General features: G+C 39.9%; 1 protein-coding gene across 2 annotated transcripts in view; it reads left to right on the forward strand.

Moving 5' to 3' along the window:
- The window catches only part of LOC118654202 (vascular endothelial growth factor receptor kdr-like), a 463598-nt gene that overhangs the window by 147994 nt on the left and 291987 nt on the right, over positions 1-23617 (forward strand). For both annotated transcript variants that reach the window (XM_036305522.1, XM_036305523.1), the window contains exon 5: positions 18327-18454. In XM_036305522.1, coding sequence (XP_036161415.1) covers positions 18327-18454 — 128 coding nt within the window. The remainder of the gene's footprint in view (positions 1-18326; positions 18455-23617) is intronic.

Raw genomic sequence — 23617 nt, forward strand, 5'->3', positions numbered from 1 at the left:
GCCCTCTCACAATCCAGGACCTCTTGGGCGATGTCGGATAGCTGGTTTCGGGCTGATCCTCACAGGCCCAATCCAGACAGGAGGAAGCCCAACCCCCACAGGCCCAATCCAGACAGGAGGGAGCCCAATCCTGTGCGTTGATCCTGGTGGTCTGTGTGCATCATGGTGACTGGTTGACTGGGCATTTGTTGTTCAGTCTCTTAGGCTTTTATATATATATAGACTAGAGGCCTAGTGCACAACATTCATGCACTTGGGGCAGGGGTAGGGTCCCTCAGCCCAGCCTGCGCCCTCTCGTAGTCCAGGAGCCCTTGGGAGATGTCTACCTGCAAGCTTAGGCCCATGGGAAGCAGGCCTAAGTCAGCTGTCAGAAATCCTTAGAGTTGCTGCAGAGGCAGGAGAGGCTCCCGCCACCGCTGCTGCACTCACCATCTGTGAACCCGGCTTTTGGCTGAGCGGCACTCCCCCTGTGGGAGCACACTGACCACCAGGGGGCAGCTCCTGCATTGAGCATCTGCCCCCTGGTGGTCAGTGCACTTCATAGCAACCAGTCATTCAGCTGTTTGGTTGATTTGCATATTAGCCTTTTATTATATAGGATAGGCTCTCTCGTGGACAGTCTATGCAAGATACTCCTCAGAAATTTAGTAAGCAACATCTTAACAAATCTCACCCTTAGACTTTTCTCTAAGAAGGGAGCTTGATTCAATATAAATCTCATTAGCCTTCCCCCTGCAGAGTGGAAAATGGCAGAATAGGGCCTCTTCCATTTAAGAGCCTCTTCAAACTGGGACCCCTTATTCCAAAATCTCACTCAAAGAGTCTCATTTCCTACTGCCTCAGGTACTCAGATAATCTTACCAGATGACACTTCCCAGCAAATAATACTTCCCCTGCCCTTGTGAGGGGAGGTCCAGAGCTTGGGAATAGACAGGGAAAGGAAGAAAACTGGATACCACAGCAAGTTGGCAGCTGTATCATTGCCCTCCTCAAAAGTTTGGGGACTTGGGGCTGGAAATAATGCAGACCCTCATAAATGGGATTAGTACTTTATTAACAGAACCTCCAGAGAGCTCCCTTGTCCCTTCTATCATGTGTGGAAACATCAAGAAGTTGGCCATCTATAAACCAGGAAGTAGGTTCCCACCAGACACCAAATCTGCTGGTGCTTTTATCTTGAATTTTACAGCCTCATGAATTGTTAGAAATAAATTTATGTTGTTTATAAGCCACCCAGTCTATGATATCCTATACAATAAAAGGCTAATATGCAAATTATCCTCTCAACAAGAATTTGACCGGGAGTTTGGCCAGGGGGCGGGGCCAGCCAGCCAACCACCTGCATCCCCTCCCCCACCCAGCCCCACCCCCATCACCCTCCCCCAATCAGAGGCAGGGCTGACCAGCCAACTGCCCCAGCCCCTACCCCTAGCTGGCCCCACCTTTGATTGGCTCCCCCACCCTGATCAGGGGCAGGGCCAGCTAGCCAACTTCCCACCTCCCCTCCCCCTGGCCAGCCTGGCCCAATCATCAGGCTGGCTGGACCCCACCCATGCACGAATTCATGCACCGGGCCTCTAGTTGTGATAATAACTGCCTAAATGGACTAAGAAGACACTATCATATTTAGACTTGAAACACAACACTCCCTACCCAATTTCCTTGCTTTTTTTATTGACATGTCCCACCATCTAACATTCTATATATGTTACTTAGTTTTTGTCTGTCTGTAAGATCCATGAAGAACGATATGATTTTGTCACTCTTGTTTAATGCTCTATTTTAGCATCTATAAACAATACACAAAGTTGCATAAGTGTTTATTGACTGTATTAATGCTTAGAGCCTAAGTCTTGAGGAACAACTACTTGAGGGGCTATGACATATTTGGAAGTGCTGGGTTAGTATCTATTTAAGTGTGTATATGGGAGCACAGGAGGAGTATGGAAGGACAAAAGGAGATAGCACACACTTTCCTCTGAAGTGGTTCTAACCATTCATGAGAGGCTGGGTTATAAATTACAGTGTTTATCGCAGCACTAATCAAAAGAGATATGATACAAGCCATATGTATTATTTTAAAATATCTAGTAACTACATTTAAAAAAGAAAAACTAAATGGGTGAAATTAATTTAAATTATGTATTTAAAATTATATATGTAAAATATTTCAACATGTAATCAACATAAAATATTTATGAAATAGTCTATGTTTTTGCCATAATAAGTTTTAGAAATCCTGTGTGTATTCTACACTTACAGCACATCTCCATTCCCACTAGCTAAGTTTCAAGTGCTCAATATCACATGTGGCTGATTGCTACCATATTTGATGGGGCAGCTTTAGAACCTCAGGCCAAAGCTGCTCTCTCCCTTTTAAGAATTAAGCTAAAGGTAAGTGAATACATGTTTGTTCCCATTGTCTTCTGTAAAAAACTCTTTATTTGGGCCCAAGATGCTCTTCACTCTCTCCTTGAAAGAAGATGGGGATGGTATTGCTCTCTCTGCTCTTCTCATAGAAGAAACCAAGTGGAGGGATGGTGGTGGAGGAAGCTACTGCTTACTTTGAATATAGATCCTTAGGTCATGAGGGGTCAGTGACATCAGCCCTCAATTTTGGCTGCATCTCCTCTTCCCTCAGCCCATGGTATATAGTTAGTTCTCTCTTACCTCCTCCTATATGCCTTCTGATCTCCCCTTCTCCTTTGTAGAGCAAGGAAACCTGAAAAATTCAAATCACAAAGATCAAAATAGCTTTCAGCCCCAGCAATATTTTTTTTTCTGTACTTTGAATGTCTCTTAGCTTTTCCTTTGTATTCTGATAAAGATCTTGGAGAGAAGTCACATGTGTATGCTTTTTTCCACACCTTTTCCTCTTCTCTCTAAATTTGTCTGTTGGCCCCGAGCCCCCAGGCATTATAAACCCCTGGTCCACACCCTCTTTTCCATTAGGAAACTAGTCTCTATTACAGCACAATAGCTCGGGCAATAAGGATAGGACAGGTCCATGTTGTCCCAGGATGGGAGTGTCCTTTCCCACCACCCCTAGTTCAGCTCTGGACTACCTCTGGTCTAGTCCTGGCTCAATCCAAGGGTCCCTAGGATACAGAAGGAGAGGAGACTCTCAGGGGCTAGGTGCATAATTTCACTCCCTTGCATTTTCTCAGTGTTGCAGCATGTTGGGAATTGGTGTGAGGATGATAACAAGACCTCTTTAGGATGGTTTTATCCAAAGGCAGCTTGGCTTGGGGCCCAAGTGTGGAGCCAATGACTTCAAGAATACCAAATACCAAGGGTTGGTAGGACCCATAAATGTTGATTCATCATCCCCACATCAAAAAAACAGAGAAAATGAAGATTTGTTCAAGGTCACATAGGTAGTTAATGGCAGAGCAGAAGCTAGGACCAAGAGTTTATGATTCCTAGAGTCAAGTCCCCACCTTTTTGGAATAGTTGACTTCATATTGTTCTGCTCAGAGCCAGTGTGATGTACATGGGGGTCTCTCATGCTACTCGTTGGGGAGGGGTTTGGAAGTTTTAAGAGGGCTGAACTTAATATTCTGAGCCAGAGAGCATATATGCTCTTATCTGTTTTATTTGCGTATTTATGTATATGTGGGATGCATATAATATTTCAGTTTATCTTGACTCTTAAGAGTATGGACTTTAAAGCCTGATGACCTGGATTCAAATGGTGATTTCCTAGCTATGTGGTTTCTCACAAGTTATTTAACCTCTTTGTACTTCAGTTTCCCTATTTATAAAATGATAATAGTAATCAACCTCAAAAGGCTCTTGTAAGAATTGAACAAATGAATACATTCATAGTGCTTATATTAGAGGTGGGCACATAGTGAGTTCTCAATAATGTTAATTATCAATATTATATCATGTATAAGAAGAACTTAACCGCTTTAGAAAAAAAATGTGAAAACCACTGCTTTGCACCCAGTTCTTTTCTCTTTGGCATTCCCTGTCAATATCCCAGCTTTCTACAGTTATCTGAAAGCGTCCCAAGGCCATCCATAGCTTGTACCTGCATGATGTCAGGATTTGGGCAGTGTGGACCAGATCATTGGATGAAGAATATGGAGAAACAGATTGGCAAACAGATTTTTACTAACCTAACTGTGTGAACCTAGGCAAGTATTTCCACCTTTCTGAATGTCACTTTTCCTACTTCTAAAAAGGAGGGTTGAATTAGCTGTGCTAGTTGGTTCCTATGGGATCTTTCAGCCCCAAATGCCCCTATCTGAAACTCCTTGTAAAACCAATATTCTGACACTCTCCAGTGTAAGTTCTCTTTTAACCACCAGATCAGGAACACCAAAAATTTCAGGTTTTTTTTGAAAGACCAGTCTTTGCTGGCAACTAAGAAGGAAGAACATTTATCTGTCTGAAGGACTCAAGTCCTCCAAGACATGTTCACATTGCATTCATGGCTATAAACAAGTCAGGATTGGGTAATGTCTGTCTCCCTGGGCTGCACTGCTCTCTCTCTTTTTCCTTGCTTAAGATATACATTGGATGTTGGGATGCCACTGTTTCTACTTCTGTCAGCATTCTTGGAACCATTTGGGTTCAACTGAGTTTCATGTTAAGAAATCAAACATCAGTGGGACATCAGAAGAAACCTGGAGGCCAAGAGCCTCTGTGGTTTTTAATCTGAACCCTTCTGTCTTTCACAGTATCCTCCACACAATTATTAGTGACAAAAATCAGCCTAGGAAAATTTATCTCCAAGTGAACCCTCAGTCACTTAATTTTAGACCTGCTCGAGGCTTGGAAAAGAGTTTAAGTACTTTTACTTTTTTATCAAACTCTTAGAGATAAGACTGTCAGATTTGATGAAGGAAATTAATGAGTATGTTTTCCAATATATTGGGTCCTCTGTGTTGGTCCATTTACATACATTTACATGTTATAATTTCTAAGTCTTAAAAGTAAGTCTATCTCATGGCTTACAGCATGTTCTGGGCTTGCCACCTCCACACCTGTTCATGTGGTGCTCCCATGCTGGAAAGTCTCCAGGCACTTTTCCCCATCTCAGCCTTAAAAAGCATATCCATCCTTCAATGGACCATCTTAAATTTTACCTCTATCATCTAGAATCCCCAAAGGCTGGAAATAAAGGGAACCTCACATTCTTTCATTTATTCTATTTGTTGATTCATACAATGTGCCAGCTACTATGACAGATGCTAGGCACACACACACTGATTAGGGTGTGTCCTCTGCCCTTATGTAATAGGAAGCAGAATGATATATGATATTTTAATATAGCCATATTCTTAAACATTTTGGAGTTGATATCAGAATTAGGTTCATTTGTAACTTAAAACCCTAAGTAATAACCAAGTCATAAAGATGTAGGCACAATCCTGATCTGCTACTGCAGGGATCAATAGGGATCTGGTATACTACCTCAGAGTCCAAGGTGGCTGCTCAAGTGCCAACCCTCACATCTGAATCCTGCCATTTAGGAAGAGAGAAAGGAGGAGAAGAAGGTCCTTGCCCTTGAAAGAGACTTCTAATTATATTTAATTGGAAATTTAATTAAAATTTAGTCACAAGGTCACATCTAGCTGCAAGGGAGTTAGATTAAATAAATTTTTATTCTGGGTGGCCTATAACTAGCACAAAATCATTATTTTATGAATACTAAAGAAGGGAAGAATAGATAGTGGGGTAAATAGATAACAGTTTCTATCAGAGGCTTGCAGAACATTTAGGGAGGCTAATAAAATCCTGAAAAATTACCCCCTCCAGAAATATACCCATTCACACAAGACTATGCAAATAATTTCAGAGAATTCACAGGTGCTGAGTATACAGCAGTGAAGATGTCACATGAGATCCCTGATATAATGGAGCTTACAGATTAGAGTAATAAACAAGGAAATATGCCCTATGGTATCAGATAGTGATAATTGATCTAAAGAGTCAAGGGAAAAAAAGAGTCAAGGAAGGCTTATATTATAAGGAGATCATTGGGCAAAGACCTAAATGAAGTGATAAGCACCATGTGGATATATGGGAGAAAAACATTCTAAACCCTGAAGTTGTAATGACAAAATAGAGTGGGAATCATCAAGGAGGCCAATATGCCTGGAGTAGTTTATGTGAGAAATGATAAGAGATGAGATAAAGGAGGTGATGAGGGAATAAGATAAGTTAAGGCCTTTTAGACTATGGTAAGGCCTTTGAATTTTATTCTGGGTGGATGGAAGGTTTCAGAAACAAATGACATGATGATTTTGGGTGCTGGGTGGAAAATAGACCTTAGGAAGAAAACAGTGGAAGCAGGAAGACAATTAGGAAGGAATTCCAATAATACCAGGGTGAGATAATGGTGAAATTAATATAGCCATATTCTTAAACATTTTGGACCAAGGAGAGAAGTAGGATGTCAGGATTAAATGTACATTTCTTGTATCTTTTGATACTCATAATTTAAAAGTATATGATTCTTTTAAATATAAGGTTGTTTTTCAACTCATTTGCTCCTTTCAGCAACCTCATTGGGAACTCAGGAAAAGTAGTCAATAAAAATTAAAAGAAAGAAAAGAAAAGGAAGTGGAAGATCATAACTTGCCCCAAATCTCAGAATTATGAAAGCTAACACATCCAGCATACTTTGTTTAATGCTATGAATATTCCTTGGAGTGTTTGTTATCTCTTTCTAATATGAGATCCTGAGATGTTTGTTCTTTGTTTCTTTAATTTTTAAATAATTTCATGCTTACTGAAAAAATACATTAGTAAAAATAATCTCTGCCCTAGCTGCTTTGGCTCAGTGGGTAGAGTGTTGGCCTGCAGACCGAAGGGTCCCGGGTTCAACTCTGGTCAAGGGCATGTACCTCAGTTGCATGGTCCTCCCTGGCCCAGGCCCTGGTCAGGGTATATGCCGAAGGCAGCCAATTGATGTGTTTCTCTCACATCAATATTTCTCTGTCTTTCCCTCTCTCTTCCACTCTCTCTAAAAATCAATGGGAAAATATCCTTAGGTGAGGATTAAAAAAAAAAAATAATCTATATACTCTTTACTAGCTTCTCGAAATGTCAGCATTTTTAAAAATCAAAGTAAAATTATAAAAACCAATAAATTAACATAAGTTTCATGCTACTTGTATACCTATTCAAATTTCACCAATTATCTTATTAATATCCTTTATCTGGTCCAGGAACTCACATTGGATTTGGTTGTCAGGTCTCCTTATTTCCTCCCATTTTGTGACAGCTTCTCAGTCTTTCCTAGTCTTTTATGACCTTTCTATTTTTGAAGAGTATAGGCCAGTTATTTCGTGGAATGTCCCTTAATTTGGGTTTTTCTGATGTTGGCTTATGATTAAACTCAGTTGATGAATTTGTTGTCAAAAATGTTAGGAAGTGATGTCTTATTAAGAGTCTTATGGTGTCTATTACTGATGATATTAAATTTTATCACTTGGTTAAGGTTTTTATGCCAGCCTTTTCCACTGTCAATTACTATTTTTCCTTTTGCTATGAGTGAGCAAGTAGACTTTTTTTCTGATAATGGAGGGAACACAGGTAGAAAGTGGTGGAGGGTCTCCTCTCTAAAGCTTGTAATTATTCTGCTTTCCCCCTGTATTCACATTGCCTCTTGAAAGATGCCACGCCTCCCTCTTAATGGCTTTGCCATGCTGGATTCAACTTCATTCTGTCCCTCTTAGCTTGTTGGAGTTAGGAGAACAGCAAGCTTTGTGACAGCCTTTCCCTAATTTGGGGGTGGAGCTAGTTAGCCATTTGAATGGATGTGAAGGGAGCTTTCTTCCTCTGGTTCCAGGATCACCATCTGATCTGATAAGGGTTATGGAACCTTCAGAAGGGTTATGGTTCCTATCCCCTCTCCTTCCACCATCTGTTTTTATTTACCATATTGTTTAATGACTCACTATCTTGGAAAGGTCTTTTGATAGAGAATAAATGATCTTGAAATCCAATTCTGGTAAAAAACATCAGATAAAGAGAAGTTCCTCTCTTATGTTAAAGGTATGGTATGGTGAGGCTGATCATCCTAAACCTTATAGTCTCTACCATTACTTCAAAAACCACTCTGGATTTATTCCGTACAAATTTGAAAAATTCCTGGAAAAATAAAAGATAAGGTTTTTGGGTGCCTTCAATCACTCCTGTCTTTTATATAAATCCTAACTCATGATACCGAGAATAATTCATTCTACAGTATAAGATTGTGAATGACTTTATGATTTATGATTTGTAATAGTTTGAGAAATATGTTAATTCTTCTTTAAATTCTTGGTAAAATTAATCTGTGAAGCCATCTGATCCAGGACTTTTGTTTGCTGGATTTTTTTTATTATTGCTTCAATTTCATTAGTTGTTAATGGTCTATTCAGGTTTTCTGATTCAGTTTTGGAAGATTGTATGTTTCCAGGAATGTGTCCATTTCACCCAGTTTGTTGGATTGGTTGGTATATTGTTATCCATAGTATTTTCTTATAATCCTTTGTATTTCTGTGATGTCAGTTGTTACTTTGCCTCTTTCATTTCTGATTTTATTTATTTGGGTCCTCTCTCTTTGATTATTAGTCTGGCTAAGGGTTCAACAATCTAGGTTTATCTTTTTAGGGAGCCACCTCTTGGTTTCATTGCTATTTTGTATTGATTTTTAGTCTCTATGTTATTTATTTCCACTCTGACCTTTATTATTTCCTTACTTCTACTCCCTCTGGGCTCCTTTTATTATATATATATATATATATATTTTTAGTTCTTTTAGGTGTAGGGTTAGTTTATTTGAGATTTTTCTTGTTTCTTGAGCTAGGCTTTTAATGCTATGAACTTCCCTCTCAGGACTGCTTTCACTGAGTCCCATAGATTTTTGGATGTTGTGTGTTAATTTTCATGTTTCTAGGAAGTATTTTATTTTTTTCCTTGATCTTATTGGTAACCAATTCACTGTTTCATAACATACTATTTAGCCTGTATGTGTTTGAATATTTTGAGTTTTTTTTAATTATAATTGATTTCTAGTTTCATGTCTTTGTGATCTGAGAAGATTCTTGATATGATTTCAGTCTTCTTGAATTAGTTAAGACTTATTTTGTGTCCTAACATGTGGTCTGTCTTTGAGAATGTTCCATGTGCATTTGAGAAGAATGCATATCTTTTGGGATGAAATGTTCTGTAAATAGCAATTAAATCCATCTGATCTAGTGTGCTGTTTAAAGTTGCAGTTTATTGGGTCAGCTTTAGCTCAAGCGGTTACTTCGGTTTCTGCTCGTTGCAGACACATAACCCTACCTTAAAGTTGCAGTTTACTTGTTCATTTTTGTTTCTGAAGATCTATTCAATGAAGTCAGTTAGGTGTGAAAGTCCCCTACTATGACTGTATTGCTTTCAATCTCTCCCTTAAAGCCCACCAAGAGTTTTTTTAAACATATATTTAGGTGCTCATATACTGGGTACTTATATATTTATCCTCTTGTAGGATCAATCCTTCTTTGTCTCTTATTTTGGCCTTTGTATTGAAGTCTAGTTTGTCAGTTATAAGTATTGCTAACCCAGCTTTTGTTGTTGTTGCCATTTGTATGGAATATTTTTCCTTTCCTTCACCTTCAGGTTATGTATCTTTTGTTCTGAAATAGGTCTTTTTGTAGACAATGTGTATATGGGTCATGTTTTCTTATGCATTCAGCTAACCTATGTCTTTTGATTGGATAATTTAATCTATTTACATTTTAGGTTATTATTTACAGGGCCTTATTTATTGCCATTTTTATTCTTTATGCCTATGTTCCTCTCTCTGTATATTTCTTTTTCTTCTAGTAGTCCCTTTAACATTTCTTCTTAGGCTGGTTTGCTGGTAAAAAATTCCTTTAATCTTTTTCTTTGTTCTGAGAAGTTCTTTTCTTCACCTTCAATTTTAAATGAGAGCCTCACTGGATTGAGTAGTCTTGGTTTCATATCCTTGCTTTTCATTACTTTGAATTCTTCATAACCTTCTGGTCTGTAGTGTCTGTTGAGAAATCTTACTATGGTAACTCCTTTTTAGGTGACTGAGTATCTCTGTCTTGATTCACGTAAGGTTGTTCTTTGTGTTTAACCTTTGCCATTTTAATTATGATGCGTCTTGGTGTGGGTCTCTTTAGTTCATCTTTATTGGGACTCTCCGTGCTTCTTGAACTTGGTAACTTTTTTTCACTAGGTTAGAGCTTTCTGTCATTATTTCTCAAACAGGTTCTCTATCCCTTGCTCACTTTCTTCTTTTTCTGGTACCCTTATGATGTTGTTGTTATATTTCATGCTGTTCTAAAGTTCCCTAAAACTATCCTCATGTTTTTTTTTTTTTAATTAAATCTTTATTGTTCAGATTATTACATTTGTTCCTCTTTTTTTTCCCCCCATAACTCCCCTCCTCCCAGTTCCCGCCCCACCCTCCGCCCTCACTCCCCACCCACTGTCCTCATCCATAGGTGCACGATTTTTGTCCAGTCTCTTCCCGCATCTCCCACACCCCTTTCCCCCCCAGGAATAGTCAGTCCATTCCCTTTCTATGTCCCTGATTCTATTATAATCACCAGTTCATTCTGTTCATCAGATTATTTATTCACTTGATTCTTAGATTCACTTGTTGATAGATGCATATTTGTTGTTCATAATTTGTATCTTTACCTTTTTCTTCCTCTTCCTCTTCTTAAAGGATACCTTTCAGCATTTCATATAATCCTGGTTTGGTGGTGATGAACTCCGTTAGCTTTTCCTTATCTGTGAAGCTCTTTATCTGACCTTCAATTCTGAATGATAGCTTTGCTGGATAAAGTAGTCTTGGTTGTAGGTTCTTGGTATTCATCACTTTGAATATTTCTTGCCACTCCCTTCTGGCCTGCAAAGTTTCTGTTGAGAAATCAGCTGACAGTCGTATGGGTATTCCCTTGTAGGTAACTGAGTTTCTTTCTCTTGCTGTTTTTAAGATTCTCTCTTTATCTTTTGCTCTTGGCATTTTAATGATGATGTGTCTTGGTGTGGTCCTCTTTGGATTCCTTTTGTTTGGGGTTCTCCGCGCTTCTTGGACCTGTAAGTCCATTTCTTTCACCAGGTGGGGGAAGTTTTCTGTGATTATTTCTTCAAATAGGTTTTCAATATCTTGCTCTCTCTCATCTTCTGGCACCCCTATAATTCTGATGTTGGTACGCTTGAAGCTGTCCCAGAGGCTCCTTACACTATCCTCGCATTTTTGGATTCTTTTTTCATTTTGATTTTCCGGTTGGGTGTTTTTTGCTTCCTCGCATTTCAAATCATTGACTTGATTCTTGCGCTCCTCTGGTCTGCTGTCGGGAGTCTGTATAATATTTGTTATTTCAGTCCGTGTATGCTTAATTTCTAGTTGGTTCCCCAATATAAGATCGAGGGTCTCATTAGTTTTCTTGTAGATCTCATTAAGTTTATCGGCGGCTTCTAAACAGTTCTTGAGAGACCTTAAAAGTGTGGTTCTGAACTCTATATCTTCCATTGACAATTTTGTCCTGTTTCTTTGTCTCCGCATTTTGTTATGCTTCCTTGGTGCACCCCCTAGTGGTCTTTGTTCGCAGTCTTATAGTTAAATCTTGATTCTTGTCGCTAATTCCAGGGAGGGTTTGACCTCCAGGCCAAGTGGCTATGAGAATCAGCTGTGTCAGCAGTGAGAGAACTTCTGTCCTCTAGGGAGGTGCTAATCTGGCGTTTGCCTGAGGCTGTCCGGCAAATGCCTCAGTGCAGGGCTTGGGCGGGGCGGGTGGCACAGGATCAACAGGGTGTGCCGGAGAGAGCAGTTATGGCGGCTCTCAGTCCTGTCCCCAGGGGCTCTGCCTCTCTGAGTCCCAGCACCCGCTGCAAAGCTCAGAGAGAAAGCTGCACTCGCTCTGACGGAAGCCAGACAGTCCCACTTCTCCCGTTTGAGTCTGGGTCCCTAAAGACTCGCCCAGATCTGGAGCTCAGAGTCTGCGACTCCCTCCCGATTGAAAACGCCAGCCGCGCCCTCCACCGCCAGCCCGCTCCGCGCACTCCGCACCTCAGAATTTGACTTCAGCACTGCGCCTCCTCTGAGTGTCCGTATGCGTTTCTCTTTCCTCCTAGTTGTAGGACTTCCACTCAGCCAGCGTTCCTGTGGTTCTGGGTGATGTCCCTTCCGTTTTTTGGTTTCACTTTTGAAGTAGTTGTTCAAAGCAGCAAACTCCGGCGTTAACCTATGCCGCCATCTTGGTTCTCCCTGAAAGTCCCTCATGGTTTTTAATTATTTTTTTCTTCTCTGATTGAATGCTTTTTTCCTACCTGTCTTCTAATTTGCCAATTTGATCCTCTGTTTCATCTAACCTACTGTTTATTTCTTCCAGTGTATGCTTTATTTCATATATGTTATTCTTCATTTCCAACTGGTTGTTTTCATGTTTTCTATGTCCATTGTCATGCTGTTGAACATTCTTAAAACCATCACTTTGAACTTTCTTTTTTCTTAAAAATTTTTATTGTTGAAAGTATTACATAAGTTCTCCACCCCCCCCACCACCATTAAACCCTTCCAGCCCATTCCCATCCACGCCCGGCAGGCCGTCACCACCCCATTGTCTGTGTCCATGGGTTATTCATGTATGCATACAAGTTCATTGGTTGATCTCTTTCCATCTGTCCTCCCCTGCCTTCCCTCTGAGGTTCAACAGTCTGTTCATGCTTCTATGTCTCTGGGTCTATTTTTGATCATCAGTTTATTTGGTTCATTAGATTCCACATATGAGTGAGATCATGTGGTACTTATCTTTCTCTGACTGGCTTATTTCACTCAGTATAATACTCTCCAGGTCCATCCATGCTGTTGCAAACAGTAAGAGTTCTTTTTTATTGTTGCATAGTATTCCATTGTGTAAATGTACCACTGCTTTATTTTAATTTCAGAGAGAAAGGGAGAGGAAGAGAGAGATAGAAATATCAATGTGAGAGAGAATAGCTGCTCAGCTACCTCCTGCACACCCCACACTGGGGATCAAGCCCACAACCCGGGCATGTGCCCCCAACCAGAATTGAACCTGGGACACTTCAGTCCATAGGCCGATGCTCTATCCACCGAGCCAAACCGGTTAGGACAACCACAGCTTTTTTATCCTCTCATCTGCTGATGGGCACTTGGGCTGTTTCCAAATCTTAGCTATTGTAAATTTCACTGTTATGAAAATAGGGGTACATACCTTCTTCCTGATTGGTGTTTCAGGTTTCTTAGGATATATTCCTAGAAGTGGGATCACTGGGTCAAATGGCAGTTCCATATATATTTTTTTGAGGAAACTCCATACTGTTTCCCACAGTGGCTGCACCAGTCTGTATTCCCACCAGCAGTGTACTAGACTTCTGTCCCTTTTTTCCACAACCTCACTACCACTTGTTTGTTGACTTGTTTATGATAGCCATTCTAACAGGTATGAGGTGATATTTCATTGTCATTTTGATCTGCATCTTTGGGGTGATTAGTGACTTTGAGCATTTTTTCATATGTTTCTTGGTTTTCTGTATGTACACTTTGGAGAAGTGTCTATTTAGGTTCTTTGCCTATTTTTTAATTAGATTGTTTGTCTTCCATTTGTTAAGTTATATGACTTCTCTATATTTATTGGAGATTAACCCCTTATTGGATGTATCTTGGAAAATATTTTCTTCTATGTAGTGGGCTCTCTTGTTATTTTGATGGTTTCTTTTGCAGTGCAGCAGCCTTTTTTATTTTAATTTAGTCTCATTTGTTTGTTCTCTTCTTAGTTTCCATTGTCCTCGGAGATGTATTGGTAAACCATTCAGGTTCAATTCTGGTTGGGGGCACATGCCCAGGTTGTGGGCTTGATCCCCAGTGTGGGGTGTGCAGGAGGTATTTTATCCATTTTGAGTTTATTCTTGTGTATGGTGTAAGTTGTTGGTCTAGTTTCTGAACTCTGTTTCTGATAAATTGCTTGTCTACCTTTCACTTAGCTCTTTTTTTTTTTCTGGAGATTCCTCCTCTTCTTTCATTAGGAGCTGTTTCTTTGTTTCCCCATTTTTAAAAAATCTTTATTGTTCAGATTATTACAGATGTTCCTCTTTTTTTCCCCTATAGCTCCCTTCTACCTGGTTCCCACCCACTCCAGGCCTTCCCCCCTCCCCACTGACCTCGTCCATAGGTATAAGCTCTTTGTCCAATCTCTTCCCACACCCCCAAAACCCCTTCCCCCTGAGAATTGTCAGTCTGCTCCCTTTCCATGCCCCTGATTCTATTACATTCACCAGTCTGTTCTGTTCATCAGGTTTTTTATTCATTTGATTTTTAGATTCACTTGTTGATAGATATGTATTTGTTTTCACTTTGTTGTTCATAATTTTTATCTTTACCATTTTCTTCTTCTTCCTCTTCTTAAAGAATACCCTTCAGCATTTCATATAATATTGCTTTGGCAGTGATGAGCTCCTGTAGCTTTTTCTTATCTGTGAAGCTCTTTATCTGACCTTCAATTCTAAATGATAGCTTTGCTGGGTAGAGTAATCTTGGTTGTAGGTTCTTGCTATTCATCACTTTGTATATTTCTTTCCACTCGCTTCTGGCCTGCATAGTTTCTGTTGATAAATCAGCTGACAGTTGTATGGGTACTCCCTTGTAGGTAACTGACTGTCTTTCTCTTGCTGCTTTTAAGATTCTCTCTTTGTTTTTTGCCCTTGGCATTTTAATTATGATGTGTCTTGGTGTGGTCCTCTTTGGATTCCTTTTGTTTGGGGTTCTCTGCACTTCCTGGACTTGTACGTATATTTCTTTTACCAGGTCAGGGAAGTTTTCTGTCATTATTTCTTGCTTTCTCTCTTCTTCTGGTACCCCCATAATTCGGATGTTGTCCCAGAGGCTCCTTCACTATCTTCATATTTTTGGATTCTTTTTTCTTTTTGCTTTTCGGGTAGGGTGTTTTTTGTTTCTTCATATTTTAAATCTTTGACTTGATTCTTGGGATCCTCTAGTCTGCTGTTGGATCTCTGTATATTATTTATTTCAGTCAGTGTATGCTTAATTTCTAATTGGTCTTTTTTAATGTCCTTGAGGGTCTCACTAAATATCTCAGAGGTTTTTAGAAGATTATTGAGTAACCTTATAACTGTGGTTTTGAACTCTATATCCAGTATTTTGCTTTCATCCATTTCTTTCATTTGTGACTTGTTTCTTTGTCTCCACATTTTGGCTGCTTCCCTGTGTTTATTTCTATGTACTGGGTAGCTGCTAAGTCTTCTTGAGTTGATAGAGTGGCCTTGTGTGGTAGGTGTCCTATAGGGCCCAGTGACTCAGCCTCCCCAGTCACCTGAGGTGGTCACTCTTGGTGCACCCCTTTGTGGGCTGTTTGCACAGTCTTGTTGTAGTTCACCCTTGATTGCTGTTGGTATCACTGGTAGGAATTGACCTGCAGGCCAATTGGCTGTGATGACCAGCTATGTCTACACTGGAAGGTCTGTTGCATAGGAGACACCCTTATGGGGCAGGACTTGCTTCAGTGGGGCTTTGGTGCTCACTGAGTCTGCCCCTTGAATGTGTCTCTTTTGAATGTGAAGAGTTGCAATCCAGTATGTTCTCACTCTGATCACTGGGTACACTGGCTCTTGGATCTCCAAGGAGATGCAAGATCAGCCACTGTCTGTGGCCGCTCAGCAGGAGCTACAGAGACATCTGCAGATTCCTCCTCTTTGTATGGGGTTTGGAAGTGTCTTGATGAGGCCCAGCTGTGAAGCAAGGCAGGCTGCTGCTGCTGAACCTTGGGCCTTCTTTTGGAAGCTCTAGGGCTTTCTGACCCAGCTGCAGTTTGACAGGTTTTAGGCAGAGAAAGGACAGGCCATTCATATGCAAAAGCAGATGCACACAGCTTGGGTGGGGTTGTAAATTTGGTGGGGTGGGGTCTCTGGGAATCACCAGGGTAGAGCAAACAGCAATGGCTGCCAGTCAGCCCTGCACCAGAGGTCCCCGGGTCTCCACATCTCGCGCCCCTGTGCAGGAACAATGATCACTGCAAGCACCTATGAGAGAAAGCCACCCTCGCATTACTGTCCTGATGCCAGATAGTCCATTTTCTCCCCATATGTGTCTGGGTCTCCCAGAGTCTCTCCCTGAAACTGGAGTTCAGAGCAAGTGAGAGCTTGTATCTCCCTCCCGATTAAAAGAGCAGCACATCCAGGTGTCAGCACTTTCCACACCTCTGTACCTCTTACCATTCTCAACGGCTTTCTTCACCTCTCTAGTTGCGGAACTTCCACTCAGCCAGTTTTCCCGCGGTTCTGGGTGGTAGCTGTTCTGCCTTTTAGTTGTAATTTTGATGTGGTTGTGAAAGGCAACAAATACTATGTACTGGGTGTTTACCTATGCTGCCATCTTGGTTCTCTCTGTTTCCCCATTTTTTCTGTTTCTTTTTTATTTGTGTCTATGTATTAGAAAAACTTGCTAGTATATGACTCACAGTCTTGCTGGGGTGGCCTAAAATAGTGGGTGTCCTGTGGGGTTCAGTGGTTTAATCTCCTTGATCTCCTGAGTGGAAGCTCTGGGAAGGTCCCTTATGTGGATTATGTGGACCCTCATGTTATAACTGAATCTTGATTGCTTGTGTCCTCTTTGTGGGTGGGCTTGGCTCGCAGCCTGGCTAACTATAAGACTTAAGTCCAACCAAGTCATGTAAACTGTTGTACTTCTGCTAACAGAACAAAACAAGACAAAATAAGACCAAGATGAAAAAACCCACTACCACCACCGCCAACAAAACAAGAACTGAGAAAAAGAATAAGAAAAGTTTTTTAAAAAGAGGCTAAATGTGTAATAAAAGAAAAAAGGAAAAAAATTAGATAAGAGAAAAAAAAAGGAAACAGAATATGAAAGGAAATAAGAGAAAATAAAAAATAAAAAGAAAAGAAACAATAATTTTAAAATGTAATAATAAAATAAGATATAGAATAGAAAAATAAAAATGAAAAAATGAATAAAAAAGAAAAAAAAACAAATAAGAAAAGAGAGAAATAAGAGATATGAAAGAAAAAAAGAGAAGAATAAAAAGTGAAATAGAAAAAAAGCTAAAGAAAATATTTTTAAAAAGTGGAGTTCATCTCAGCAAATTTTAGTGCCTATTGTGATCACTGTTTGAATATGCTGCTTGTGGAGTTCACTGGATAATGCTCTGACGTTGTCTGAAGCTGGCTATGTGTTGTGCTGGTCCTGGGCCACACAGTGTGGGTCTCTGATACAAGCCATTATCAGTTGCTGTCCCTGCCTGGCCCTCAGTAGCCTGACTAACGCTTGCCAAGGTAGAGTCCCAAGTAGTCTGGTGGGGAGGGCCTTTGGAACCCAGAAGCTGGGTCTGCCTCAGGCCTGTACCTTGAATGTTGCAGCTCTCAGCTTCCCTTCCTTGCCCTATAGAATTGTGTTCAGGCAGGGTTTCCCAGACCCTCTCCACATCTCCTCCTATCTTTCCTCTGTGGTCTCTGTTCTCAATAGTTCAGATCACAACACTTCAACTGGTCTCTCAAGCCAATTGCTCTGCAGTTTAGCTCCAGTCCGTGGTTGGGAGCAAAAGGATGGAGCTCCCAGCTATTCTACAGCCATCTTGGAATCCAATATAAGCAGTCTCTATTTTCAGATTGACATTCTGTGTGTTTACCATATGAGAAGTGCCTACACTGCAAGTGCCCACATAAATTTATTGATTGTGTCTTGTGTCTACACAGGAGTGTAGAAAAACAAAGTAGATGTAACTTGAGATTGCTTGTAGTCATTCAAATGCATTTTCATTTATAAAAGGAGAGCAATGATCTGATTTTTGCATGTATAGTAGATATAGCATTCAAATAAACAATTATCCTGGATATAGAAATGTAATATGCCTAATCCATTAATCACTATGGATATTAGCTTAAATTGTTTTGACAATCATTGTATGCAGGGAATCCATAGGGTTTTAAACAGTTTACATGGAAAAGAAGTAAGGATTTTAGATGACAGAAAATTTGATAAGTATCAGAGACATGATCATGTGGATGAGAATTTTGACTTATATCATGTGACCCAATAGGTAAAATTAATGGAATGAATTTCTCTTACAAACTTTTATGAACAGATGTTTGTGCTTTCCTGGTTCTTATGAAAAATTTTTTTCCTAGGTGATACCTGGCTCCAAGTCCTCACTGTACCCCTTTGTTGAGTTCTTTTCCTTCTCTGAACCAAATTTCCTGTATAAAATTATAGAACTAAATATAACGATCTTCAAGTGTCATATAAAAACTATGGACCCTTATCCTGATGACAATAGCAATCCTGGTCTGATTTGTCATTCCTGCAGATGACAACCAGGTCTTTGTGCAGACCTACTCTTCTGCGCCACTGGTGATCACCGTGTTTCCTGGAACCCAAGAGGTGGTTGTGCCATGCCGAGTAACTTCTCCTGATGTCAATGTCAAGCTTCAGTTGGTAAGTTTCATTATTGGGGTCTCAGATAGAGAACTTGCTGTTATCTAGATTATGAAATGTAAAGAGAGTAGGGGACAGTATTTCAGTCTCATTTCTTGCTCCATCTGTGTTGTGTCTGTCTCTTTGGAGCAGCATATAGAAGCAGACATAGTACCATTTTACCTTGGACCAGTGTTACCACAAGTTTATAAAAACTAGGGGGGCGGGGAGACAATGGATGCTTAGATGTCCTGTAAGACCTCATGTAGATTGTATGTAAATGTTGTCCATGTGCAGAGCTCTGAGGCCAGAGTGGTTATTTTTCTTAAATAGAGAGAAAATGGTGGATAGTTTTCAGGGGAATACTCAAGAATAGCGAAAGGGGAAACAAACCCATCTATCTTGATTAGTTAAATCAATCTTGGTGATGAATGAATAACATATGTTATTTGTAGATAACTTTCACATCTACCAAAGCTCTCACAATCCATAGTTGCATAACATTACTACAAATTTTAAAATAGTTCATGTATATCACCTCCTTTGAAGTGCATACATAACTCTCTATAAAGTGGATAGAGCTGGTTTATTATTTCCATTGTATATATAAGAGATCTTAGGCTTAGAGAAAAGGAAGAACTTGCTTATGATGTATATTTCATTAAGTGTCATAGTCAAAAGTAAAAATTGGGTGTTCAGATTCCCTGTCAAGTGTTTCAGTTATTATCCTGTGACCTTCTTTGGGATGGAAGATTATCTCTGCTCCTCTCCTGGATGCACTGTTCTTCTGTACCCAAGCCCTTTTTCCTTTTCTTGTTAGGAAAAAGGTGTGGACCTCCCACAAAAGCAGGCAAAGATCATTTCAGTTTCTTTCCTTAGAGGGACTGTTAGCATTTTTCCAATGCCTTCTGTCAGTACCGCTGTGAAAGCTGAGATATGGGTCAGCCAGGAAATTATGTCTGGTAAAACAACTGATGTGGCATAAGAAAGTGCAAAAGCACACAGGCAGAAGAATTTAACCTCTAACAATGTACAGAAGACTTTAGACTCCATTAGCCACTCCCTGAAGACCACACTATCCTGATTGAAAACCCTCCTCTTTCCAGGCTTACCTGACCCTAAGGTTATTAGAAAGTTCGTTATACACTCAGAGGAGCAGTCCTCAGAGCCATGTGGTCATTCTCCCTTCACTAAGCCACCAGCTCCCACTTTTCCCTGACATTCTATCGGCTATTTCTAAAGGGAAAAGGAAGATGGCTCCTTGTATTTGGGACTTGGTTCAGAAAGAAGCAGTGGTGTGTGGAGATGGGTGGAGCAGGGAGGATGCAGTCTGCTATATAACTTATATGCTTGGCTGTCCACCTTATCCTTTCTCTACCTAGTGGCAGGGAGGGTGTTCTGGCATACCCACCAGGCTTCTTTTTCCTCTTCCTCTGGTAGAGCTTGAAATCACTGTGTCTCTTTCCTCTGCTAAAATGAAGCACTAAGTAGGGAAGGGACTGAGCTGTCTGATTCAAACATCCTTTTCTAAAATTAAACCCCTCTAGGCAGCCAGTTTACCTCCAAAGGATGTGTCAGGGTATGAGAGTCAAGACAAACCTAGGATTTGCTTTTTCCTAAGGCCTTAGCTGCTTTCATTAGAGTAGGCAATTTCATAGTATCCAAAAATCTAACCCTTCCACTAAAAGGGGTTTCAAAGACACCAACCCATAACATTCCACTTCCTTTTCTAATCACCAGCATTTTCCACAGTTCAGGTTAGCTTCTTCATTATCTCATTTTATTCTGGAAAAAAAAATCAACTTACTGCTGCTCGTAAAAGAGCTGTTAGCTAAAGATCTATCTCAATCCTTAGACACCACTTTCATCCTGAAGTTTGACAACTATAATCTGAGAGGTGAATTAAAGAGGTTCCCCTGAAGAGGATATAAGAGGGTTTTTATCACACTGTAAATAGATCTTGAGCTAGTCTCTAGAATCAGGCCAGTTTCCTGAAGCCCACAGAAAGAGAAGTTCTGGACTAAGAATGAGGAAACCTAGAGCTCAGGTTGGATAATGATCCTTAACCAGTTAGGAGACTGAATGTGGATTATGCCTTGTAAAATACAATAAGTTATGTAGGTGAAAGTACTGTATAATCATGATCATTAAGACTGGAAGTAAACTTCTTGCCTGTGTATTTTCTACTTCCTGCTCTGTCCTCACTAGACCCACATATGTGTTTGCATTCCCTTTCTTGTACTTAAGTCTCATCACTGGATTTCAGTGACACTCAACAGGTGGAGGAGAGAGAAGAGTGCTCCTTTTCCTAAAGCGTAGCTTCATCAGAAGTGAACTTTAGTTCAAAGCAAGCCAACAGTATATTTAAGGGAGTTTACCCAATGGTAACAGTAACCAAATCCAACTTCATGAAGAAGGAAAATAGACCTCATTCTGAGGTCAAATTTAATATAATTTGCTTCAGTCCAACGCATTTACCAAGTTCACTCTGTGCAAAGCACTGCCCAGATATATTCATAGAAAATTACCATAAAAATTACCATAAAGTGAGTGGCCTATAGTAATATATTCTCTCACAGGTCTGAAAGCCAGAAGTCTGAAATCAAAGTGTTGGCAGGCACACATTTCTACTGAAGGCTCTATAAGAGAATCCTTCCTTGTCTCTTCCAATATCTGGTGGCTCCACCCATTCCTTGGCTTGATGCTGGTTAACACTGGTCTCTGCCTCTGTCCTTACATGGCCTTCTCCCTTCTGTCTCTATGTATGTCTTCTCTTGTCCTGTCTTTTATAAGGACACATATCATTGGATTTAGGGCCTAGACCAGTGATGGCGAACCTATGACACGCATGTCAGAGGTGACACGCGAACTCATTTTTTTGGTTGATTTTTCTTTGTTAAATGGCATTTAAATATATAAAATAAATATTAAAAATATAAATCTTTGTTTTACTATGGTTGCAAATATCAAAAAAATTCTATATGTGACACGGCACCAGAGTTAAGTTAGGGTTTTTCAAAATGCTGACACATCGGCCTCAAAAGGTTCGCCATCACTGGCCTAGACTAATCCAGGATGATCTCATCTCAACATCCTAAAGTTAATTATATCTGCAAAGATTCCTTTTATAAATAACATCTCATTCAAAAGTAGATATACCTTTTGGAGGGGTTACTATTGAATGCATTACAGGCCGTTACCAGTGCCAGGTACTCTGCTGAGAGCTTTATTTGCATTATCTCATTTAATATACACGATTGATGTTATCAGGGTTCAATTCCTGACTTACAAGTAGTGTGGTATTCCTGTGTGTGTGTTATTAATAATTTGTTTGTCTAATTTCTCTATTAGATATCTGTATGTACCAGACACACTGGGAATAGAGAGGAGAAACAGATTACTTTCCTGAGTCAGTCTTTTCTGAGGATTTAAACTGGTGACACGCTGGGTCCGGATAAATAACTAGAAGCACTTTAAGTGGATAATTGGGCAAAGAACACAAATAGAGTATCCAGGAGTATTGGTTGAAACATGGAGTATCCAGGATTATTGGTTGAAACCAACAGAAATCCAACCAAACCTAACAAACTAGAACTAGTAGGTAAAATGGAAAGCGTATTTTAAAAAGAAGAGTATGGCTAAACCTCAGGGACATGTGTTCAGTAACAGCTCCTCTATTGAATACCACAGACTTGCTTCTTTCACAAGGGGGATGTGGTTATCTACAGTATATTAAGTATTTATTGCCAGAGAACAACTGTGAGGCATTTCTTATGTGACCCCAAATTACAAAATAATCACAGGGAAGGGTTTTGATTGCCCTACCTAAAATCTGATGCCCATTTCTAGACTGATTACTGTGGCCAAAGGGGAAGGATTTATATGAAAATGGCAGCTCTCACACAAACTACACAGTTAAAGGACATGTTTGTTTAGTGTGAGAGGGATATCAAGGATGGTTTGTAGGAAGGGGTAGAGACAAAAATAAGGAAAGGTTCTTATTTTGAGCAATTGTGTCTAATATGGATAATGAAGTGTCTAATATAGATAAGGAAAATCTAATTTAGAATGGAAGGGAAGAGGAAGGGCATAACAGAGATTTTGGAGGTGAAATCTTATAGCAGGTTTTTTTTTTTTTAACTATTGACATGTGGTGTCAGATACTTCTTTGTTGTAGGGTTGGGGCTGCTATCCTGTGCATTATGGGATGCTTAACAGCATCCCTGGCCTCTGCCTACTAGATGCCAGTATCATCCCCCCCCCTGACCCCCCTGCAAGTTTTGTCAACCAAAAATGTTTCCAAACATTACCAAATATCCCCTGGGGAGCCAAACCCTTCCCCAACCCTTCATTGAGAGCCATTAATCTATAGGGTTAATTAAATGAACGAGTTGCTTTCTTACGACTGAGGCTTTAATCATTCAAATGGAAAAAGTATTAAGACACAGAGTATTTCAACTCTGCAATCAGATAGTTCAATATTTTAGTATCTTACCATTACTTTGCAACACTGAATTTCTGCATAAGCATGCAAAAACTCAAGGTGTTTTGACTCTCCTTGATTATTGTAATTTATCCCATATGTTACTTGTGTTGTCTTTATTTTATTCTATTGTTTTTTAATTGTGAGATTCCCTGGGGACATCTGGTAGTTAGGTACATTTAGGTTATGGTGAAATTACTAATGGTGAAAGGGCTTCTCAAAGAGTCCCAACAAATATTCTGGTGAAAACTGATATTTGAAAAATTATTTTAAATGTTTTAATTCAATAGTTAAGAAGTAAAACAAAACAAAACATGAAACTAAAAAGAAATTTGACAAACTTTCAACCCTAGGTTTTGTGTTATTAGACAATATGTGATGACCTTGTCCTGATATTAAAAACCTGTAGATGATTATGCTAAGTGAAATAAGCCAGTCAGAGAAAGATAAATACCATGTGATCTCACTTATATGTGGAATCTAATGAAAAAAAATAAACTTATGAGCAAAATAGAAACAGAGGCATGTATACATGGAAGAGACTGACAGCTGTCAGGTGGCAGTGTTAGGGGGGACTGGATGAAAAAAGGTGAAGAGATTAGCCAAAGAACATATGCGTATAACCCATGGACACAGACAACAGTGTGGTGATGGCCATAAGGAAGGGGAACAGAGGCTAGATGGAGTTGGGCAAGGGGAGG

Source organism: Myotis myotis, unplaced genomic scaffold, assembly GCF_014108235.1.
Source record: "Myotis myotis isolate mMyoMyo1 unplaced genomic scaffold, mMyoMyo1.p scaffold_m19_p_4, whole genome shotgun sequence".
Taxonomy (NCBI): Eukaryota; Metazoa; Chordata; class Mammalia; order Chiroptera; family Vespertilionidae; genus Myotis; species Myotis myotis.